This window comes from Musa acuminata, chromosome BXJ3-9 (genome assembly GCF_036884655.1).
Source record: "Musa acuminata AAA Group cultivar baxijiao chromosome BXJ3-9, Cavendish_Baxijiao_AAA, whole genome shotgun sequence".
Lineage (NCBI taxonomy): Eukaryota > Viridiplantae > Streptophyta > Magnoliopsida > Zingiberales > Musaceae > Musa > Musa acuminata.
The window spans coordinates 9,789,635-9,813,670 of NC_088357.1; the positions used below are offsets into that span (position 1 = coordinate 9,789,635).

Consider the following 24,036-nt stretch of genomic DNA (forward strand, 5'->3'; position numbering starts at 1 on the left):
GTGCAAGGAAATTGATGGGGAAGAACTGAACCGGGAATGAACCAACATGGACCGGACGGTTCGATTGCAGTATGGGCGGTCTGATTTCGACCCAATCAAACCCAGATCGATTAAACAGGAAATATAGTCCAACGAGGCGCTCAATCATGTCGTACATTCCAAATGACTCGGTCTGACCTAATTGGACCGGATCCAAACTCGTCTTAACCCATCAATGCCGGTCGTTTCGATGTTGACTGATCACCACTCGAAAACCCTCACCGCGGCCATTGAATGAATGCTCCCAAGATGGGCTTTCGATCCTCGAAGCGGCCTCTGACGACGCCTTGGAGCGCGACTTCGGGGCTCGATTTCGGCGTCATCGGGGAAGCGCTCGTCGCCTCACAAACTCAACCGCCGATCGGGTATGATTATGCTCTACTGCTCTTTCGATCGATCTCTAAATGTTCGTTTTTCGGCGTTGATTGATGAGACAACCCTGCGTATCTCGTACGAGGATCATGCCTTGGTCGTTAGAGTCGATGTTTTGTTTGATGTGGTGTCTTCCCATTTTCCATCTTCAGAATCTGCTTGTCTTGGTTGAAGTGAAAAGAGTTCAATTAACACCTGTTAGATATGAATTAAGTTCCAAAACAAAGATCAACATTTGTAGTTCTTGTTTGTGCAATCCCCAAAGGAGTAGAATTCACTTCGAAATCCACTGTTTGGAATGGTAAGGCGACTATATTTCAATTAAATTGGATGGAATTGAAGTGGTTTGTTATAAATAATAGCAAATAACATGATTTGTGGATTTGGATAAAATCCATTTATCTAAGTACTCCCTTTGCTTCGTTTTTATATGACATCTTTCTTTTCTTCATTGCACATCCAACCCAAAAGTATGAATGGGTAAGTTCAGGTCAAATTAAATATTCTTAAAAAAATTGGTTTCATTTTCATTAGATTGTTTGTGCAGTTTGCACTGTATATGGAAATTTTTCCCTTTTCTCCCTTCTTCTGGCCTGTCCTGGAGTTAAGAGATGATATGGGGTTGCTCAATGATGGCTTGAGGTTAAACTAGAAGGAATGGAGTAGCACTTTCTGTTTTACTGACCTTTTGGGTTTTCTTGGGCAATCTTTTTTTTTTCCTTATCTAAATTTGCCGAGTTGGAATTCACCATTAGTTTCAGATGGTTGACTTGCTGTGTCAGCCACTTGTGGATATCTTCAACTTTTTCATTTTTCAGCTTCTAGCCAATTCTATGTTGATAGAAAATGCTTTTCTCCTTTTGATGATGATGATGAGATGCTTCTGTGAGAATGTTTCTAATATATGTTGCTCTCAACGTGCTCTAAGATATCACATCCGATATTTCTATGGAATTCTTAAGGAACTTGTTTAATTGTTGCCAAGGCATCCAGGTGGTGCACAGGCCAAAATACACAGTAATTACCTAAGTGTTCAAGTGGACTGCTTACCGTATTTTGGTAAGAAAATCTGGAAAAGAAAAACCCAAAATCACTAATGACACATGAAATGATATTTTTGAACCAAACATATGATCCACAGAAAATATGAGCAAAAAGGGAGCTCAAGTTGATTGATAATAAAATATGATGTCTTTAGATATTACTCCATTACTTTGCCACCTGTGGAAGACAGCTAACGGCATTGAAGCGGGGACTTCTGTGTTTTAATATGGAAGGACTGCTATGGTGACTAGTCCAATAGAGAGTTAATAAGAAAGAACAAATTTCCACCTGCGGAAGAAAGCTAAATGTATAACACAATTGAAGCAGGAACTTCTTGAGTTTCAATAGGGAAAAAAACTACTTAGAACAAAGGAGATATTTACTGACTAGAATAATTAAGCAATAACAAATGAAAAGAATCCAGAAACGATTTCTGAAAACAAAGACTCAAGATGCAACAAAAATAACACAAGATAAAGGGAGAAAAAGTAAGTACAACAGCATCTGGTTACAGTCATTTTATAGTAGAACACTATAGTGGTATGACATGTCAAAGTAGAGGGAAAAGAGCCACTAGTACTAGCAGTGTCAACAGCAGTAGCAAATTGAAAAGAAAATGCATGAACTTTACAGATAGAAAATGCAACAAAAGCATTAGCATAAACAAAATCGAAAAATAAAATGAGTGGGAGAAGTATCAAGAGGTATATATCAACAAGCAGTGGTAAATATGGGATAGCAGTGAGAAATTAAAGGAAAAAAGAAAGAAAGAAAGAAGACAAGTAAAAATGTATGGGTATGGATCAAAATATATATGCTAAACAATGTGTAATTAGAGAATTTCAGTGCCAAGATATAGTTTTGGTTTTAGTGTTACAATTTGGTCAGCTTTTGGTGTATTCTTGCAAAAGGTAGCTAGTTAGGAAATTGCAGCAAAATAAAAACCAGTCAGCATTGTTGCAGTTACTATCCACGGTGATGATGTATGGTGGCATTACACTGATCAGGTGTTACCATCTATGTATAGGTGTCAATGATGCAGAAGCAAGTTCCCTATCTCTTCCCTATCTAAAGTCATGATTACTTGATAACTAATCTACAGACTGAACATTTTGAGTGCGTTCTTGTAGTGTCTTATGATATCAACCTTGTTTTACCCTTTGTGATCCGATCTTAACTAATTTGTGATTCCATATTCAATGGATTGTTATGAATGCAGAAATAACCGACAGTTGCAACTTTTTTGGTTTTTGAGATGTTATTGCACTGATACTTGCTCGATGGTCAATGTACATACATTAAGTACAAACAAAATTATCAAGATTTGTCCATGAGCTGTTTCTTTACATATTTTTACGAAAGATAAAAGACTAGACATTTTTTTTTGGGCATTTGGAATCATGTCGAAAAATTGAAAGTGACTTCTGTTTCTGTCATTCTTGATATAGTGTTATTTTTAAAAAAATAAAAGTAAGTGACGAAGATGATATTCGAGTTCAGGATTCTGCGATAAACTATCAAAGTTTGGCATCTTCGACATGATTACAGCTATGCAGTGTCAAACTTGATGAAAGACAAGCCACCCTGTTGCAAGGTCTCCTTTAACATGATTGCAGCAGGTATTTATAAAGCCTTAATAACTCAGAATCAGTTCAGACTAGTATGTCTCCTTTTATTTGAACGGCACTGTTATCTTTTCTTCCTCATGCATTGCGTAGCTCGAAAGCAGTAGTGGTCAACCTATGGATCAAGATATTTACAGCTTGTCATAATATGCATGCAAAATAAGTTGGCATAGTATCTGATTGGTTGTGCTCACTCCTCAAAGTACAGAAATCATAGGAACTTGTTAATGGAAGATACTGTAAGGTATCTTTCGTTAGGTAATATTTTAGCTCCTCCTATGTTGATACTAGAAGCGTCAACCCACATTTTGGTGATGGCAAGTTATGCTTGTGCCAAGGACCACCATCTGTGGACCATCTCTTTGACACATCACTGTTGACACTTCAGAATTCTGAAGCATCCCATAAGGGTCAGATAAAACTATATATATTCAAACAAGAGAATAGTCTCTTTTTTGGTTTTTACTAGGCTATCAGTTTAATTTTACTGGTCCCTCTATTATTTAAACCAGTTCAAAAAACATTTCAGTTGTGATGACTCATGGTGGTTTCTAGGGTACCCTTGTTTGGACCAATGGCAAACAAAATAGGGTCACTGAGAGCCGGCAGTGGTTCCTTTAGCGTCTTAAATCCAATTCCACAAAAGATGTTGGTCATCTCGGAAGTATCATGACCTCTAACCTATATCTAGGTTTCTATAAATGTGAACATTCATATGCAAATCCCAAAGACTTAGGAATAGAATGCCAAGAATTGTTATGGATCTTTTTTTTTGGTTCACAAAAAAAGATCATGTTTTGCTGAGAACGGAAAAAAAAGATAATTTTCAAAAACTTTATATTTTTTTAAGCAACGACACTTGAAGGATTTAGCAGATAGTTGAGCTAATTGAAACATCTATATAATGATCCTGATCTGGGTTTGTTTCAGTACTTGGAAAAGAGTTTCATCTCTGACTAATGCATTTACATAGGTTGTGTTTAATCCTTCAATTCCTGGGTATTTTTGATATTTCAACATAGGTCATGATGCTTACATGCCATGGGACAAAATCTACCCCATCCTTTTGCTCCTCGTCTTCTTTCTTCTCTCAGTGGAATCACATCAGACAACTATATGATAGGTTGCAGGATTAGAACCCAAGCCATGTGATGGGTGTTTCTGCCTATTTGAGGAATGCATGCCATGGGAGGTTAACTTGGAATTATACGCCTTGCATCATTTAATGCCTTGCTATCTTTTTCCTCCTTCCTACGTATATTTGTATTATTACAGCAGGTCATGACGACAGTGGATTGTCTTCTGAGGAGAGGTGAAACCAGACAATTCCTTGGCCCACACCTCTCTCTCTCTCTCTCTCTCTCTCTCTCTCTCTCTCTCTCTCCTGCCCCCACATCTGCCATCCGTTTGACTAATCTCTATCTTCACTCTGCCGAAAGTAAGGAAAGAGGCTATTGAGAGTGAGACTTGATCTCTCTCATAATTCTTGCACCTTTTTCTTAGGGATAACCTTTGCATGTGTCCTAGCTTACGCCTCATGTCAGCCACTTAGAAGACTGTTAAACCTAAATGCGTAAATGATAGTGATTGTTGTCGTTTTATTTAATTCACAGAGCTTTCACATGCCATCTCAGTGGGTTCAGTTGTGCGAGAGAGGGAGAGAGAGACCCCTAAATCGTCCGTTTTGTCTCTCTCACCCTTTGTAGGTGTTCTTCACTTGTGTCCTCTCTTTCTCTCTCTCTCTCTCTCTCTCACTCTCACTCTCAGAACCAAAGACCATCACCATCTCTCTCATTTACTTTACCTACCACCTTCCTTGAGTAAGGCTGTCTTAAGCACTCTAAAGTCTTCAGAACTCCCTCTCTTTTTTCTACCTCGATCTGAACTCATGGCAAGATGACATGGTCCCGTTACAATGAGCTCACTGAGCCATGCTGTTCTCCTCGCCACCAGCCTCCTCTTATCTCTCCTCATTCTCATCCCCGTCTCCTGCCTGGATAAGTCGCCTCTTCCCTCTCCTGAGGTATCGTTCACTCCCATACATTTTCTGGTTTTCTCTGCCTTAAAACCTTAAGTAGTGGATGTCTGTGAGCACAGGGAATGCTGCTGGAGCAGAAGATCCGGTTAGGCTCCACGCCGCCGAGCTGCCACAACCGGTGCAACGAATGCAATCCATGCACGGCGGTGCAGCTTCCCACCCTTCCATTCCAACCCAATCCTGTCAGCCCCAGTCGGGTCAGGGAGGCTCATCAAATGGATGACCCCTCTTCTTACAGCAACCAGTACTCCAACTACAAGCCCCTGGGGTGGAAGTGCAGCTGCGGCGACCACCTCTATAGTCCCTAGCTGCAGACGAGCTCTTCTCCACGGATTGGTCCGCGTGAGAAGAATCGTTGCTGCAGGTTCTTCACACTCGTTCTTTTTTGCTTTCCATGTTGTTTTTACTGTTTGAAAGAGGGTAGGTTGCCATTCTTTTTTAGGCTTACCGTGGCTTGCTAGGAGAGAGAACAGCTCTCGTTCTCCCTCAGTTTGTACTGTCTTCGTCCTTTTCTTTCTTTTCCGCAGATGGAGTTGCCATCTCGGGATTCTGCGTGATAGATTGACTGATCGTGTCCTAGCGAGAAGTCTTTCTCACGAACTGAGCGTATGTTTGCGATCGCTGCCTGTGTCGGGCTGTTGTATTGGATTTGATAGATCGAGTCCCCACCTGGAATATGATATATAGCCTGACTGACATCCTATCTTGGAATGGCTCAATGGGCAGAAAGATTGTCATAGATTTTGTCATGATGTTGTCACAACGTGGATCAGTGTACCAATAAAGCTGACGGGCGATGTGGGACGATAAAGACCAATCAGTTCAGTCTTATCAGCTACAAATAACCATTTGGATTTGATATATATTAGTTAACAGCCTAGTTATCACTATGTTAATGTTTGTTCTAATCTTTTGTTTGATGCATCCTAATTTAGGCATCGGAGGTAATCTTATTGGATACGTTGTGGGCGCCTTCTGAGTCTCGTAGGTTCACTGGTTTATACTCTCATCAGGTGGATTTCCTTCAGCTCAATAAGCTCACTTAAAGATGTGCTCGACATCAGAAATAGATCCACATGGGACATATTACACAGATCTGTCATCATCATTGGGAGAGAGAGTGACACATGGCCTTCTGCACTATCTGGAATTAGGTTTCAGGAAAACAAATATTAAGAATTCATGCACTTGTAGTTTGGTCAATAGAGGAAGGTTTTAGCTTTAGACTTATTCAGCTCCTTGCTACTGAGATTTTGGAGAGTCTCAAATATGCTGCATGTTCCAGCTTCTGCTCACTTCTTTAGCTGTCACAGCTTGGTCCAAGGAGAAGATTGGCCCATTAACCTTCTAATTCTAATATGATGCAGTAACTAATCTATTAACTTGATTGGCATTGACTTACGGGACTGAAAATACTTTAAACTTAATTTAATCATAACTTCATCTCAGACCTATAAACTAATTTCTGTCTGGGATTATATATGGTGGGGTGTCATTATGTAATTCATCGACTCTCAGAACCTGCCCTTAGGACAATTTTCTCTCCTATGTATTACATTAAATTGCATACAGGCTGCTTTTACATGGATATGAATATGAGATCTATCAATTGTGTGATGATGGGCTAAACACCCTACTTTTTTAGAGGAAAAGAATCCAAGTCCAAACATCTTGTTCCATCTAACCCTTAAAATTTTAAATAATTCAATCTTCAACTCTTACATATATGTATATGTATGCCTCTGAGTTTTTATTATGTCAACTTGTTTATGTGGAGTCCCACCATAGATCAGAAAACACTATTGCTTTATAGGCCTTCGAAATTAAAGTTTTTATGCATTATGATTTAGGCTTTAATGTTGACTTGTGTTTTTGTTGGTTTGTGGAATAAACACTACAAAATACACCTAGTTATGACCATTTATTTAGCCTCAACAATTTTTATGATGTACAACAAATCACTAAAATTTGGGTCTTCTTATAGAGAAATGCAAATTAAATGATCAAATTTAGAGTCTTATCGCGAACTTAGTGGAGTTTGCTTAAGTCATATAGTACCCAAGCAACACTTCAAATTGCATGGACGATTTAAAAACTCCCTTAGTGTAGAAAGGACACTTGTAAATTTTTAGTTATAGCGCATAAGGGTTCTCTCGCAATTAGAGAGCCTAAGGTTGCAAACAGAGATGATCATGTTTTCGACAATGATTTGGCTACTATATTTAAGTGAAGGTTAAAGGAATATGCCTACTAGAAATCTCTTAAAAGTAATATTACTATCATGGGACTCCATAATGCAAATAGACAACAGCCAAAATCGCATCAGGATGCCCAAATCTTTCTATAATCATAAAGAGCTAAAATACATGTGATGGAGCTGGTAATTTAAAGCTTACTTTCCATCGTAGTATAATAATTTGCATTTTGCGTATCTAGAGATTTTTTCTCTGATGACTGACAGTTTGGATCAAAACTATATTACCCTTCACAGAATAGATCTTTTAAACATTAGTTTTTCATGAATTTTCAAGCAGTAGATTCAGTTTTGGGAAGATAATGTCGAAATGAAAATTTGAGATTTAATTCAAAGATGCACTGGACAGATGTCTTACAAAAAATGAGAATTAGGGAAAAAATAAACAAAAAAGAAGTTTGGCGTCAATTACTGCTCATCATGGGGCTGCTGAAGTAGTTTCATCACTGACTTGGGAGATCTTAATGCAAATTTTCAACTCAGCCTTTTAAGCTTTGTCACAACTTTATTAAATCCATGTTCCCATTGTTCCTTGTGATCAATCAGAAGGACCGATGAGCAGAAGTTATGCTGGAAGGATGTGAATTGCCACCTTCAAGCATCCTGGTTATCGGTGTTTGCTCCAGCTGTGGAGGGTTGCTGAGGAGCTTGTAAGTCTTCGAGCATTCATGACACAAGGAAAAAGGTTAGCAATTTGATTCCATGCTGAAAAGAAATTGCAGTTTCATCAAGCTATGATTTTTATAGAATAACAAACACATTTAAGTTAGAAAAGTATTTCAAATGCTCTTAGAAGCTGTCCATGAGATCTCTTGCAAGCTAGTAAATCTATAGATCAGTGTCATTTATAAATGAGGGCAGAGGATGTGGATGATGTTTACCTACTGCTGTGCTCAGGGGTTGCCTTGCATGTGGTGGGGGTTGGAGCTGAAACGGGTGTTGTTGCGAGGAGGAGGGAATGAAGGACCCCTGCATGTGGGGTGCAGGATGCTGCTGCATGTATGGTGGCCGTGGGCCTTGTGCTAGAGAAGGAAACCCTGCCCTGGGACTTTGCATAGAGTACCCCATGTGAGGGTAATGGTGGTAGGGTGGAGGTCCAACAGCTGATGGTGACGTTGGTCCATATAGCTGTTGGTAGTAGTAGGATGCCACTTGGGGATTGTACATAGCAGCCTGTTTGCAGAATTCAGAAAAGCACAAATGCCATGGCATTAAACATTTGATGAGATACACAGATGATGCACAAGTGAAACTAAATTATCGCTGATAAGAACAGTGCTCCATCGAATAGACTGTTTGTTTTATGAGAGAGATTTCTTTTGTTTGGTAAAGATGAAAGGTTAAAGAGGTTGTGAACTACGACTTTTATCATGCTCAGTGCATTTGTTCCAACATGGAAGGGAATTTGGTGCTCTGTTTCTGCAATAGATGCAGTGCCAATGAATAGTTTCCTAACCCTTGGAAGCTTATAGGGTCCTGAAGAACATTGCTAAATTAAATCTGGATCAAAGGCAGGTATCCATGCAGGGGAACTCGAACCCTATAAAACCAAACAAAGAGAGAAGGAAGCACTGACTTGTTGATATCCATATTCAGATGGGTAGGTCAGATACCTGCAATGACAGAACAAATCCATTAGATGCAAGTACCCTACGCAAGACTGTTATGGAGCGCATTGATAGATCAGACACAGTGAGCCCACACACCATCGGGAGGAAAAGGAAAAATTGAATGAGAGGCATCAGACCAATCTCTATGGACTCGAAGGGGTTTTGGGAGGACGAGCAGGAGAAGTTGAACTCGCTCACAGAGGGTATTAGGGCTGGAGAGCATTGGGAACAAGGTTTTTAGGGGGGAGAGGGAGAGAAAGAGGGGGGTGGGGGGTGCAGCAATGTGTCGTGGCAGGCATTAATTGGAGCGGCTAACAGGCGGCAGCCCACCTTGGCCCTCCACGATGGAGTGTGGGGCTCACAGAAAGGGAGGGAGCAGCAGGTGGGGGACACTCACCCGAGAGGAGCAGGGTAGATGACTGGGGGGCCCACTTGTGCTGGCAGTCTGCCATATGGTGGTGGTGGGCCCTGGTACATGCTCCCATCTTGGCTCCTCCCTGCACACAACAGTGACACGAGAGGATCAAAGAGCAGCCACATCTCGTTGATCCCCATGCAATAATTATGTTGATGATGGTGATGTATTATTCGTGGCCTAACAAGTCGAAAATGCCACATGAAGAAGCAATGGTCTCTCTCTTTCCTAAAGACCGATTAAGGAGTTAAAACCAAGATAAAGGTGAATCCCCTGTGTGTAATGAGGAGATGGAGCCAACACAGGCTTGGCTGGAGCTTATAATATTATTTGGCCAAGCGAAGGCATCACTAGTCTATGCCTGCAATGAATCAGCCAACTTGCCCCTGCGCTAAGTCCTGCACCTTTGAGCTGGCATTTCAGTACTTCTCTTGTATGGGTGTTTTGGCACTCGCTATTGCTCTATGCCTGCTGGCCAATGCCCTTTCCTGAGATGATTCAGTCGAGGAAGATGACACCCACCCCTTGATCACGCAAAAGGAAAGAGATGGAGATGAACACAGAGCGAGGGCGGGGGGGTGTGTGTCAAGTCATCCTATACTAAGAAAGCGTGGTAGGAGAAATAGTATTTCCATTTTGTGTTGTCTACGTTTTCCTAGCATGGGGAATGCACAGAAATATTATACCTAGGCGTGGAGAGGGCGGCCTTGGCCTGCCCAAGGCCGCAATGTTGCAGTTGGCTCGCCTGCCGCCGATCACCGGGTTGGGGTCCGCCACTGACCGCCTCGCCGACTCCGGCTCCCGGAACGTCACCTGCCAAGTCCTCCCATGTTTAGCCCCCTCTCGCATGTTATGGAACACGAGCAAAACCAAGCTGAGAGAGAGACTTCGTCTTCGTGGTTTATGATGATAGAAAGGAAAAGTAATGCAGAAAAGGCTGTGTAATGTGAACAATCGAAGGAAGGCCAAGTTAACCGAAGAAGAGAGAGAGATCAGTGATAAGGTAGTTGATGGATCATGACGAAACATGGTATAAAGAAAAACGAGATGTAGATAAGATTACAACAGGAAAAGATCAATATTATACTACTGTTGATGGATCGTCGAAAACACAAGAGAGAGAGAAGAGAGGGTGGCTCACGAAGCCGTAGCCTTTGGATCGGCCGGTGAACTTGTCGGTGATGATGACGGCCTCGAGGATTTCGCCGAACTGTTCGAAGTAGCGGCGGAGCTCCTCGGTGGGGGTCTCCCAAGCCAGACCTCCCACGAAGACCTTGGTCAAGGTTGTGTCGCCGAACCTTGATCTGTACTGCGGGCTGGAGGTCGAAGAAGAAGCGGAAGCCATACAGCACACCCTCCCTCCCTGTTCTTCTCCTCTACGCGCAAGGAAGAGTCGGTAGCCCTAATTCACGGAAGAGGAAGAGATCTCCCATGTGTAAGAGGAGGACATAGGAATGGTTGACTATGTTGCCATCTACCTAGCTTGCTCACAAGAACACAGTCTTCCTTCCCTCTCGGTGTACTCCTCTCTTCCTCTTATTTGCCGGATCCCTTCTTCACCTCCTTCCATCACCCGCAGCGGCATGCAGGGAGAGAACCAAGGGAGGATGGCGGTGGGCGGAATCTAACAAGGCTGAGATGGGGATCCGACAGGTGGGAAGGGCCTCCTTGCTGTATTGGAGGCTTGGATATGGGATGACAGCTGCATGACCTCTTCTCACATCTCCCACTTGGTGTCTTATTGTCCTCCCTGTCTCCTACTCAGCCCTTTCATTTTCTTATATACCTCTTATAACAACAATCTCTCTCTCTCTCTCTCTCGCTCAATCTCTCATCTGAGTTAATGACCAAAACAACTGAAATATATTGAAAGCAAACAAAGCTGGGCTGGTGGAGTTAGGAAGGATGGGAGTTGTCCATGGCGCAACAACAAGTGCTGACTCACTGGGAGTGGCACCAGCTCTCGGTGTCAGCCATTTCATTGCTTGCTAGCTCGGCCACCTGCCATCTTGACTTCTTTGGTGACGATCTACTGGGTGATTAGAAAGCTGGGTGTTGTGGCCAGTTCACGAGCACATCATATTGCGCAAGAGGAAGAAACATGGTCAACTCTGGCACACAAATATATATGGTGTGCCGTAAGATACTTGTGGACCTCAAGCAAGATGAGTTGTATATATACGTGTGTGCGACCTTTATTTTCTTCCTTTTTACCTTTTTAAGTGATAAGATTTCGAATCGAGTATCCATTAATTCATATTAGTAAAATATACGACGATGAAGGTGTGGCTAGTAAAAATTGTTAATTATCGAAAAGTTCGAGTGTTCGAATTTTATATTATTTTAAAATTTTATGTTATCAAAAAAAATAATTTATATCAAACTCTAACATTTGACTCGTTATTACGGATTAGCGACCCGGGCTAATCTACCCATATCCATTTACATAAATCAAAACTCCAAATTCTATTTAACCCGGATTTGAGCTATAGAAATAATTTTATATGCAAATATCTCAAATTTCTCTTGTGATGGCTATGGTAAATTTCATTTCCAATCATCCCAAACTATTATCAGCAGAGACATTCTTAGTTTGAGGCTCTGACAAATGGGAGAGAAGTCCGGCGAGGGTGGCAGTGCAAAAGCTCAACAAGAGGAGAATCCAAAGGACGACAATTATGCCAACTTTTTTTCTCGAGAAAGAAACAAAATCTAAGTATGCATCACTCTCATACAAAAAGAATCCGAGAACAAAAAATGGAATTATTCGTAATAGCAATCCAATCGAAGAGAGCATTGTGGGTAGATTAATCAAAGCCATTCCTCATTGTTGGTATACCATAAAAATCAATGTTATTGTATAACTAATCATGACATACTAATATGATATCTAGATAATTATTGGCAGGTTTTTCGCCCATGTTTTTATTAGAAAATAGATGAGAAAAATATATATTTTTTCATTTAATCATAACATGATGTATTCATTATTCACTATTAATTTTATCTAAAATATCGATTTGGAGGAAATATTAACTTAAGACATCAAATAAAGATGATAGTTAGGATTATAGAGTTTGATTTTGGGTGGTATCTATTTAGAATTTATGTCCACATTAAATTTTAAGATGAATTATTGTCTATTGAACTAAGGACAAATGAGAGTTATTTTTATTTTTTCAATTATTATTATTTTTCTTTTTTTCAATTTAGAGGAGGATAAGTGTGTGTGGCGGACCAATAGATTTGCAAGTCAGACCCGAGTTGACAAAGCAGGTATGTGATTGGGTAATTGAGTTGAAGTGATGGTTTCGTGGCCATTATAGCGATTGGGTTTTCCGCACGACATCGCGAGATCGAAACCTGCGGCGCGGGCCTCCCAACTTAAATCCCCTCTATCTTCTACCCACTTCCTCACCGCCCGCAGCGGCCACCGAGAGAGAGAGAGAGAGAGAGAGAGAGAGAGAGCGCCATGGAGGAACCCGATTCCGATAATGCCCCAGCCATGGCGTCTTCCCACAATACCCCTTCCCCTTCCCCTCTTCCGGCCGAGGATTCCGAAATTACCCCTCCCGTCGACGGCGCCCGGACCACCGCTCCCTTGCCCGGAAGCGGCGGCGGCGACACCCCTCCCCAGGGCGCGGGCGCGGCCTCCGGTCGCAAGCGGCGCCGCCGCGACAAGCAGTTCCCCGAGATGATCCCCACCGCCTGCCTCCGTGTCCTCCGGCCCACGACCGCCCGCTCCGCATCCGTCGTCTACAGTGAGAAGCTCATCGACGAGCTGATCCAGATGCAGGTCAACGACGGCGCCCCACGGCGCCGCGGCCGCGGCCGCCCTCCCTCGTCCTCCCTCCGCCTCGCCCGCGAGCTCGACGTCGAGGCCCTCATCGCCATGGCCGTCGGGTTTCCGGTCGATTCCCTGACTGAGGAGGAGATAGAAGCCAACGTGGTCCCCGTCCTGGGTGGCGTCGCCCAGTCCAACTATATCGTCGTCCGGAACCACATCCTCGCCCGATGGCGCTCCAACGCCTCGGTGTGGATCACCGAGGCCCACGCCATGGAGTCCATCCGGTCCGAGCACCGCGCCCTTGTCTCCGCTGCCTACGCCTTCCTCCTGGATCACGGCTTCATCAACTTCGGTCTCGCCCCAGCCATCATTACGGCCCCTCCGCGCCACCCGCCGTCCCTTCCTGCCCCCTCCGTCCTGGTCGTCGGCGCGGGCCTCGCTGGCCTGGCTGCCGCTCGTCACCTTCTCTCTCTTGGCTTCAAGGTCGCCATCCTGGAGGGCCGCCGCCGCCCAGGCGGCCGTGTTTTTACCAAAAAGATGGAATCTTGCGCCTCGTCGACCACTCCCGCCGTAGTTGCAACTGCTGACCTCGGCGGCAGCGTGCTCACCGGTATCAATGGCAACCCTCTTGGCGTTCTCGCTCGCCAGCTTGGCTTTCCCCTCCACAAGATTCGGGACTTGTGCCCTCTCTACCTCCCTGACGGCCGGCCAGTGGACCGCGTCATCGATGCGCGTCTCGAGGCAGCCTTCAACCAGCTCCTCGACAAGGTCTGCAAGTTCCGCCAGGCTGTCACCGATGAGCTCAAGTCCGTGGACCTCTCTCTTGGGACTGCCCTCGAGGCCTTCCGCAAAGCTTACGGCTTTGCTGACTCCTCGGAGGAAAGGATGCTGCTTGACTGGCACCTTGCCAACCTCGAGTATGCCAATGCTGCCCTCCTCGCGGACCTCTCCATGGTGTATTGGGACCAGGATGACCCGTATGAAATGGGTGGCGATCACTGCTTCATTCCTGGTGGCAATGCACGCTTCGTTCGGGCCCTCGCAGAGAACATTCCCATCTTCTATGGAAGGAGAGTCACCCGAATTCAGTATGGATGTGACGGGGTGATGGTGTATGCCGATGGACAAGTTTTTCGTGGCGACATGGCACTATGCACTGTACCACTTGGTGTGCTCAAGAAGGGCTGTATCGAGTTTGTGCCTGAATTACCCAAGGAGAAGCGGGAGGCAATCAAAAGATTGGGTTTTGGATTGCTTAACAAGGTTCTGATGTTGTTTCCCCATGATTTTTGGGGTGGTGGGATTGACACTTTTGGGCACCTGACGGAGGATCCAAGCAATCGTGGTGAATTCTTTCTGTTCTATAGTTATTCCTCAGTCTCCGGTGGACCACTTCTCGTCGCTCTCGTTGCAGGGGAGGCTGCAATTAAGTTTGAGACCACGTCTCCAATTAAGCATGTTGAAAGGGTACTGGAAGTTCTGAAAGGTATCTTTGCGCCTAAGGGAATTGAGGTCCCCGAGCCCCTTCAGGTGATTTGCACCAGATGGGGGTCAGATAGGTTTACATATGGATCGTATTCTTATGTCGCTGTTGGTTCTTCTGGCGATGACTATGACATTTTAGCTGAGAATGTGGGGGATGGGAGGGTCTTCTTTGCTGGTGAGGCAACAAACAGGCGGTACCCGGCAACAATGCACGGAGCTTTGCTCAGTGGTTTCAGGGAAGCAACTAACATGGCCAGGGCCACAAGGAGGAGGTCCACGATGCCAGTAGGAGAAGGTAGATGTTAGGGAGGATACTTCGTATTTGGATTACCTCTTTTGTATTCCAGACCCTCTCTCTTGCTAGTTTTTCAGTTCTTTGTGATCCATGTTATTCAGGGCCTGACTCTACTTCTTTGTTGTGGGTGGGGACTGGTGAAAAAAATGGCTTCTGTCTCTCTTTTCCTTTGTAGTTTGATTCCAAAGAAAAATGATTTGGACTCGGCTGAAATTGATGGAGATGACAATGGACTGACCATGTTAAATCATAGCTTTGGCACAAAACTAGTAGGGCGGAATCACTTGTGCAGTGTTGGAGATTTTTTTGTAGCCAACATTAGAGTTGCAAGAGCAGCTATCTTGAACACTTGATCTGGGTTGATCCGGGGAAGAGGAACATCGTGCTCAAGAAGTTGTTTGGATGGGGCAGAAGAACAGATTTGGTCATTAATTCAAATAATCTCAGTCAACTAGCAGAGCAGTGCATAAGTCTACAAACTGAAGCATGGGAACTGCATTCAATTATTTTTATGCCTAAACTTGGTAATTTGTATCAACTCTTACCATTTCTAGTAATTTCTTATCTTCGGTTTATAAGTCGGTAGAAGTGCAATCCCTCCTGGGCATCCATCAAGATGATCACCATTTGTGTTTAGGTTTGGTTGGAGTCATGCCATTGATGAAATGATTTTGCATTCATTTTACTGGATGTACAAAATGCATCTTGATGATCAGTCTCCAGTCATCAAATTGTCATTCAGATGAAAGAAAAATCTATTTCTGTAGTTGACCATTTTTCATTAATATGGAAGTCACTTTTTTTTTTCATATATTAATTTCATTTGGTCTGTGCTATGTGTACAAATTTGCTTTGCCTATTTACTACTTCATATGGTGCTTCTTAATTTAAAGCAAATATACTGCAACTAAAGATTTATATGATTAATCAAGATAGAGAATAAATAGCTGTGACAGAAGACTTTTCATCCATCAAACAGATATATTGGACAACTTAGTCATTACTAGACCTTTTTGGGATATTCAATTCTCAGCTCTTAGTTTGTATGCATGGGAGGATCATCACGAACTAAAACTCAACTTATGTAGTAAGACATTTGGCAGGCACTGATCCACAGAGGTCTTGATCAGAACACGTTTGCTATTTTAGTTGTTTAGACTTTAGAGAACATAGGATTTATGAGAGGAAATCTCTGAAGGTTGACCAACCGAATTAGGTCATTAGCAGTTTGTGACTTGGCATTAAGATAATTTTCCACACTGAGTGTTGTTTCTTCTTCAAAAATAGCTCCATCATTGCTCTAGAGTGACGTATTATTTTCTGCATAAGGTTCTCCAGCAATTGGGGAGAGAAAAAACAAAAATCTGATCAGAGTTTGGCCATCTTAGATACTTCCGGTGAACTTGTGATGCAAGCCATCTAGTTCTGCATGCTAGTATCAGTTGAAACTGTCTTCGTGGCTTTGATCCAACAAACTCATCCTGTATGCATTAGATTTGTCAATTGGCTTCTCTTTCTCATTTCACTCTACTGCGATCTTGCTAAATCTCATGTCACAGTATTACCGTTCGGATGATAAATCAATCAATTGAGACCACATGTTCAAAAATATTTTTTTAAGAAAATACAACTATATAAGAATATAAAATATACCAAAAAATATGGGATCATTTTAAACATCTTGAGTTATAATTTTATCGAGGCATAAGATAATTTATGATTTTGATTCCAAGATCGCAGGATCTCTTTCATTTTTTTTTTTTTTCATATTGTTAACAATCTAAAGATAGGATTACATGATGACTAATATAAAGAGGACTAAAAATTTTTTCATTGTTTTACAATCACTTCAAAACCAGTCTGCTCTGACTGGACCGATTGGTTCTTTTGATGCACAGGAAACTGATAGATTGAACCCGGTTTATTCTGATTGTTTTATCATTTTTGAAGCAACTGGTAAATTGGACAGATCAGAAGTCCACTTAGTTTTTCATTTGGTCCAGCCTGTCTGGTTCATTTATCAGTATGAATAAATAGAGAACAGGGGAGGTGTTCAGCTTTCTCTTTTAAGTACAGAAATGGTCCGGTCTTCATAGAAGAGGGAAAGAGGCCATAGAAAATATATAGAATGTTAAAAGAAAAAGGTTGCATTCTCTTAATTTTCTGTGCCTATCATGGGAATCCATAGGAAAAGCTCTTGGTTATAAGGAAAGCATGTTTTGTCTTCTTCGTTCCAGTGGCAATGTGTCTATAAGATCAACCAAAGCATCTCTCTTTTGATTTTTGTGCAGCTCAGTAATACTCAAAGCAACTGTAATTTGATTTTATGAAAATTCTTGGATTCTTATATGCTTTCCTGGGAATGCTACATATTACTTTTTGCTACTATTTTGTATTTTCACAATTTCTTATATTCATTTTCACTGCAATATACAATAACAATTCATTCAACATCTAGCAAACTACTAGATGTCCAATATCAACAAAAACCAAACCTTTTATAGATGAAATCATGCATTGTATATAATTCTATGTTATAATTGGTGCTCCTTGTCGTAGATCAGTGCTTCTTAACAAATGTGTATATTGACACCACCATAGATTGGATTTTATGGAATGAAAGACATACATCTGAGCTTTGAACAAAAAGATCTTGATGAACTCTTCCCCTAATATGAGATGGAGTTAGCTGCACACTGAAATCATCTGGTTTGATCCTCAATGCATCTGATCATATGAAACCAAGGTCCAGGATTCTCTTAGTTTTTTTCCTTGGATATATGCAGTGGGATCTCTTGTTATGCTATTCAACCATATCAATGGAAATCCAATAACTTTGGTGCACTTAAACCTTTGGGAGGTTAATCAAAGGAAATCCAATAACTTCAATGAGCTTAAGCCTTTGGCAAGAAGATAATGGATGAATGTAGTGGCTAAACATCCAAAAAGTGGCTTGAGTTATTTTGCATCTTCTTTGGAAACCTCACAGTGTTGACAAGAGATCAATGAACAGAGTTTGCATGGGGTATTGCTGATTGGAACCATCCTTTTGTGGATCATTAGGCCTAATCTTCTCAACAGTGGCCCTGCCACATTTGCTGAAGATTTCATCGAGAAGACGAGGAGCTTCTTTGCCAGTTGATGCCATCAAAGTGAAATCCCTCTCATCCTTCTATCAGTGGCTTTCTTATGCATAGCAGTTGGAACTCAAATCTTGGAGTGTCTGTGGCTGAACTCAATGCTGGACTGGATTTGCTGACCAATATACAAATTGCTATATGCTTGTAAGTAATGGGGTATGGGAATGGAAATTGACCAAGAAATGAAGAGGGAACAAGGACTTCATGGTGGATCAATGAAAATGGAAGAAGATGGCAGTACTGCACCTGAACTTGTAGCAAATTGATGAGATTAAACAGGGACTTCAATTCAGACAAATTATAATGGTTTCTCTTCATGACAGATGAAGATATGATACAAAAGTGTATAGATATTGTGCTGGACTGTAGATCAGCTGCCGATTATGTTTAGTAGAATAATATGCATGATATAAAGATGAGCAAATATAGATTCGGAAGCCTACATGTGATTACTGTTTATCACGATTGATATGGAATGTTACGGAGATTGACAGTAGATTATATCTGAACAGTTGAAGTTTATGTCAATTAAAGTTCAGTCTCTGATGTGCTTACAGCATTAAACAGCCACAGAACATGGGAAACTTAATCTAATATTAACCACTGGAGACTCAGTTCATGTCTTTGAGTTCATTCAGAAGAAATAAAAAAAAACGAACGTATACATATCTAGATTTATAGTGTCTCAAATTCTTGACTTAATTCAGACATGCTTTTGTATATGCTGTAGAATATGTGTAGGAACTTTTACTTGAAGATGAGAAAGCCAGTTGGTCATGTTCTGAAAAAGAGAGATTAATGAAAAAGGAGCATAAAGATGCAACAAAGATTACCTGGGGCATGTTCATGTTGGTGTTTCAAGACTTCATATTGATGAGCATGGCACTTCTGTTTTCATGTGCATCTAAGAGCATCTCTTGCTGCAGAAACAGTCTCAATCTCACCAAAATTTTTGACCTAAACAATGGAGGATTTGTGAGCTTATGGCATTACATACATATCTGATTTGCCTGTCTGAGACAATTTTCCTTTTCTATATCATACTGCATTGTTCTCTCTGAGGTTGTCAAATACCTCCCTGCTAGATATACATACCGAAACAATATGTTTACTTTGTCAATTTCGATCATACTCATGTAGAGATTTTTAAATATCTCCATTTGAGTCATCTAGACATATTAAGATACTTTGATTCTCATAATTCTGCAACTAGCAACAAATGTATGGAACTGTAAGATTATGATTTATGCATCTTGTTCATAACAGTTTCAGCTACTTAGATATGTCAATGTCTTAATGATACTTGCTGGTCCACATGCAGGGTTTGGTGACACTCCGCGATACTGCCCCTATCTTTGGATCTCCCAAATCTGAGCTTGAAAGTACCACCACAAATCAGCACCTCTTACTTTGTCACAAGTCTTTCTTCAAGGAAGAACAATAACTCAAAACAATTTCCAGAGTGCAGCTTAGAATCAGACATTATATACATAATGGTTATGCAACCAATACTTACTGGAGAAGAATTAGAAAAGTTTGAATCAGTAATGCTTCATCCCCATGGGGTATGTGATTGATTGCCATATCAAAATTCTTCAGAGATAAGAAAGCTGTGACATTGCCATGAAGCATATGGGACAAGGTTATCATACTGTGGGCAAATTCTCTTCTTTGTTAAGAAGATTCTTTTAGCAAAAATAGATCTTTCTTCTTGTACATGTGGTTTGTAATCTTCTTCTGCAAACAGTGATTTCTTATTATTCATAATATTTTGTCATCTACAGTGTACTGATGGTTATATTTTCCCTCTTTCCTGATGAACAGCCATTTTGTTCTTGGCAGTGCTCGGTATGTATCTTGCAAACCGAGTCATCCAATGTCCTGTGAAGTGAGCTGAGGCAGACACAACAAAATGTAGCTCTTTTGGACTCCTGCGATTGGCCGCCACAATGGTCTGCTCTCAAACCCTCGTGGCGTTTGTGAGATCATCAACCGGTGAAGGTGTTGGAATCTCCTGATGTGTCGCGCCGGGCAGCGAACTGGAAACGCCGGCGGCGCCCGGAGCGAACCCCGAACGGTACCTTATCCGCTGTGGGCCCCGCTCGCCGCGTCTTCTATGGTCGTACGCCGTCCGATCCGAAGCATCGGACGGTTGCGGTCTCGTCCCACTCGAACCCGCGTCCGCTTATCCGCGTTGGAAGCATGGAGAGGAGGAGCGAGAGAAGGGTGAAGAGAGAAAGGGGAGAAAAGAGGGGGGGCAGGCCATACCCGTGGACGAGAAGTCCGCCCCGTGCTAGTTTCTCCCGCCGCCTCTCCAGTTCGCCGAACCGAATCATGGAGGGAAAGCCTCGGCGCGCCGCGCTGGTTTTCCTGGTCGCCTTTGTTGCCGTGGCGGCGGGCTCGCCGGCCTGCCCCAGGCCCTCCGTCGTAGACACGATCCTGGGTCGGCCGGACTCTTGCTGGGATTCGGATTCTACGCTGCCTCTCGGTGCTTATCAGATCGGCGTCGTTGAGGTGCTCCCCTACCACTTCTTGGGATCTCTGGTTCTGTTCCTTTTCTATATATTGCACATTTCCCCTCTTTTAAGTTGTAGTTTCTTGATAAAAGACGCTCCTTTTGGAAGATTTTTTTCGTGTTATTATGATTATAGCGGTCCTGAACTCAATTGATCTTGCTTGTGGGGAACCTTTCCGTATTGGTAGCAAACAGTAGAAATCGCAAAATAGTTGCTTTTGAGGTATCAGACGATTTGGGTTGGCTTGTTCCTCCATAGCACTTGTAATATTAGATGTAATGAGATCAAAACCATGCATGGTTGTCGACTGAAATTGACTTATGTTCACCACATCGAGACCAAATCAAACATGTTCAGGTTAACAATTGCCTGACACCAAGGATAGGAGATGATACTGACTCACTGGTGGCAGCTATTAAAAGACAAAACAAGCAAAATCTTCCTGGAATCTGGTTCATAATCCTCATTTTTGTTCTTTTTCTTTAGAACAACGAAATTATAGACAATTGGGTAGTTGGTTTGACCAAAATAGATTTGTTCTATCTGTCTTGACTTGATTAATCTAAATTAAGGGAACATATACTAATGGTATAAATGGGCGGTTGAAAATTTTCATTTTTGTTAAAGATAGATGAGGAGATTGTCCTTGAGGTTTGACATAGCACACATAGAACATTAGAATAGGACTGTTACAAGGTGCAGTGATAGATATTAATTTTATTGGAAGCCATGCTGCTTTAATTGTATATCCTGCACCAGAATCCTTGGAGGGAAACCATTGTTCTTGAACTAAAAGACGCAGCATAGGCCAAATTGATGGGCATATGACCATAACAACCTCACAACGGGTTCTGTAAAGAATATTTTTTCATGCTTGTGACAAACTACCGAGCTCTGGACGATGTGAGATAGGACAAAACGGTGCATTGACATCTTAATTCAATATGGCATTTTTATCCATTTGGCATCCATGTAGTTCCTTGCATGGATATGCATGTCCCTCGAACCGTAGTTCTCTGTCCTTTATGGTAACTTTGTTTATTCAAGCCTCTAATAGCATAAGACCATCTAGAATAAGCAGAATAACAGCTGGAAAAGGAATATCTTAATCAATGCCAGAAGAGTTCCCGTTTCATGATATATAAATTGTAAGAGAGTATGCTCATAACTTCATTTGTTTTCTCATTTCTGAAACTATTCGTAGGAAGATAGCATGAAAACTGATGAGCCAAAACTTATATTAGATGCCTAGAAGATATAGAGTCCAGAATGAGAGGACACCAAGTATGATATAACCCTGAATAGAGACGGCACTTGGATGTTTCTGAAATTTGTGCCTTTGCAGTATAATCTGCTCATCAATTTAGAGTTAATGTTTACCGTATGGCATTGTTATTTGCTCTTGATTGTTGCTTGATGCTGCTGTTGACCTATGCTTTGTGGATTAGTGGTTCTTCTATGGCCTTTCTGTTTTCTGCTCTCTTTGTTCATGTGATTTTGTGCACTTGTATCTGCTTCTTGCTCTTCTATGGTAGTGTTTCAATTGGTCCATTAGTCTTGATCAATCAGGGTTAGTTCAAGGGGCCTTTCTTGTTTTGAGACCTTGTCACATCTAGATTATATTCTTGTTGACTGACAGAAGAACCTCTAAATCATATCAATTTGCTTTTCTTAATTTTTCTGAGACATTTTTTTTTGCTTTACCTTGTGTGTAGGGAGATGAAGCTACTTTGCAGAAGGCATCGAGTATGGTGCAAAAGAACAGGGAGGACTATGTGGCCCTGCTCTTTTATGCATCCTGGTGTCCTTTCTCTAAAATTTGTCACCCAAATTTCCAGATCTTGTCTAAATTATTTCCAACCATCCGTCATTTTGCATTTGAAGAATCTGTTATCAGGCCAAGGTACAGAACAATGTTTGTTCAAATGACAAGATTCCTCAAATATATGCATGTACTGATATTGACATCTGGAACTTGTGAATTGCAGCATACTCTCAAGATATGGAGTGCATGGTTTTCCAACCCTTCTTCTTCTAAATTCAACTATGAGGGTGCAATATCACGGTTCACGAACCAGAAATTCTCTAGTTGCTTTTTACAATCATGTAACAGGTATTTTGCATTTTTCTTTTGATTAGATGCCCTTTTCTAAGTGCCCTTTATCTCTGGATTGCAAAACTGTCCTACAAGACTTCTCACGGCTTAGTTATGTTCCCGACTTCCTTAGAACTATTCACTTGATGGTTCAAAAACTATAGTCATTTTCAAAAATAAACTTATGATATTAAGCACTTTTGCCGAGTAACAAAAATACCTTCAATAGAGTTGTTCACAATCAATAAATAGTAAGCTCAAGTTACATAGCATTTATTCATTGAGCATAACCAGCCTGGACTCTCTTGTTTTGTGCATAGGACTCTACCGTTCTGGTCAATCTGCAATGAAGATTGAAAATTAAAGAAGTTTAACATGAGGCTTTCTTTGCCTTGGAACATGTTATATTTATCATAATCTGTTCATCGTGTCAGGTGTCGGTCCATCACCGAAACTGGTCTTCCTGGATAATGTTATGGATCCGCCAGATGATACTGAGCTCAAAGAAGACATGCAGGAAAACTGCCCATTCTCATGGGCAAGATCACCAGAGAAACTGCTGCAGCAGGATGGTTATTTGGCACTTGCGAGTGGTTTCCTGCTGATGAGGCTGCTTTACTTCCTTTTTCCGAGACTTAATGCATGTTTTCAGCGAGCTTGGAGGAGGCAGATGCGATATGCGAGCGTGAGGAATCTCTGGAACTATTTCCAGGCATACACTGAACAGGCAAAGCAGGAAGGCAGTAGGTTGCATCCATGCGAGCGGCATCATCTGCAGGAAGGTGCAATGAGTGCCAGAGCCTGGGCTTCCCAGTCATTAGCGTCGGTCACTCTTGGCGAACCTAGTTCTGGGAGAGCATACTCTACGGGTCGAGAAAAATTAGGCTAAGATGCGGCTGGTTGGCTTTAATTGTTTGTATAGTTGATTACGTAGTCAAAATCCGTTTTGTGTTTTGGTTATTGGTTGCAACAATTCTTCCACATTCTCTTTTACTCCAAGATGCTCGAATTTGCTCAGTAATCCCTGTGGATGATGTTATTGGTTGCAACAAACAATTCTTCCTTGTTGATGATGCTATTTTTTGGTCATTCTTCCATGTTGATGATGTTATTTCAACCAACAGTTCTTCCACGTTCTCTTTTACTCCAAGATGCTCAAATTTGCTCAGTAATCCCTGTTGGTTGATGATGTTACTGGTTGCAACAAACAATTCTTCCACATGCTCGATGCTCAAATTTGCTCGGTAATCATTGTTGATGACTCTCATTCCACGAAATTTGCTTGGGTTCTGTAGTCAAACCACTTTGATCACAAAAAGTG

General features: G+C 41.8%; 2 protein-coding genes, 1 long non-coding RNA gene and 1 pseudogene across 6 annotated transcripts; 3 read left to right on the forward strand and 1 right to left on the reverse strand.

Annotated features, from left to right (window-relative positions):
• The first annotated feature begins 254 nt into the window (after window positions 1–254).
• Window positions 255–8,679, forward strand: LOC135649737 (uncharacterized). 2 transcript variants are annotated; one of them, XR_010501382.1, is made up of 4 exons: window positions 255–404; window positions 2,956–3,074; window positions 6,054–8,057; window positions 8,270–8,679. It is a non-coding gene; the product is annotated as an uncharacterized LOC135649737 (long non-coding RNA). The 2 variants fall into 2 exon arrangements; XR_010501381.1 differs by having other exon boundaries at window positions 7,919–8,057.
• On the reverse strand, window positions 7,676–10,742 carry LOC135649736 (uncharacterized). 2 transcript variants are annotated; one of them, XM_065168442.1, is made up of 6 exons: window positions 10,539–10,742; window positions 10,084–10,210; window positions 9,380–9,479; window positions 8,949–8,985; window positions 8,254–8,545; window positions 7,676–8,028 (listed from the first exon to the last, which is right to left on the reverse strand). In XM_065168442.1, exons 1-6 carry the CDS (start codon window positions 10,740–10,742, stop codon window positions 7,967–7,969), a joined length of 822 nt encoding a protein of 273 aa, XP_065024514.1. In that variant the 3' UTR covers window positions 7,676–7,966. The 2 variants fall into 2 exon arrangements, with proteins under 2 accessions (XP_065024514.1, XP_065024515.1); XM_065168443.1 differs by lacking the exons at window positions 8,949–8,985; window positions 9,380–9,479.
• A 2,021-nt stretch (window positions 10,743–12,763) lies between these two features.
• Window positions 12,764–15,773, forward strand: LOC135649848 (lysine-specific histone demethylase 1 homolog 1-like; annotated as a pseudogene). The gene has a single exon (XR_010501406.1). The product of XR_010501406.1 is annotated as a lysine-specific histone demethylase 1 homolog 1-like (transcript).
• A 150-nt stretch (window positions 15,774–15,923) lies between these two features.
• Window positions 15,924–23,804, forward strand: LOC103997960 (5'-adenylylsulfate reductase-like 3). Its single transcript, XM_065168733.1, has 6 exons — window positions 15,924–19,166; window positions 19,426–19,826; window positions 19,929–20,618; window positions 22,336–22,523; window positions 22,609–22,733; window positions 23,150–23,804. The coding sequence occupies exons 3-6, from the start codon at window positions 20,307–20,309 to the stop codon at window positions 23,602–23,604; spliced, it is 1,080 nt and encodes a 359-aa protein (XP_065024805.1). The 5' UTR covers window positions 15,924–19,166; window positions 19,426–19,826; window positions 19,929–20,306; the 3' UTR covers window positions 23,605–23,804.
• The last annotated feature ends 232 nt before the right edge of the window (window positions 23,805–24,036 follow it).

What these genes read in the sequence shown, in the direction of transcription:
- LOC103997960 (XM_065168733.1), top strand. Translation starts at nt 20,307, where the DNA reads ATGGAGAGGAGGAGCGAGAGAAGGGTGAAGAGAGAAAGGGGAGAAAAG. An exon ending in GAATCTGTTATCAGGCCAAG is followed by an intron (nt 22,524 to 22,608) that starts GTACAGAACAAT and finishes TGTGAATTGCAG; the next exon opens with CATACTCTCAAGATATGGAG. An exon ending in TTTTTACAATCATGTAACAG is followed by an intron (nt 22,734 to 23,149) that starts GTATTTTGCATT and finishes TCATCGTGTCAG; the next exon opens with GTGTCGGTCCATCACCGAAA.
- LOC135649736 (XM_065168442.1), bottom strand. Translation starts at nt 10,742, where the DNA reads ATGGCTTCCGCTTCTTCTTCGACCTCCAGCCCGCAGTACAGATCAAGG. An exon ending in GCCGCCCTCTCCACGCCTAG is followed by an intron (nt 9,480 to 10,083) that starts GTATAATATTTC and finishes TGTTGTGTGCAG; the next exon opens with GGAGGAGCCAAGATGGGAGC. An exon ending in ACCCCTGAGCACAGCAGTAG is followed by an intron (nt 8,029 to 8,253) that starts GTAAACATCATC and finishes GAATGCTCGAAG; the next exon opens with ACTTACAAGCTCCTCAGCAA.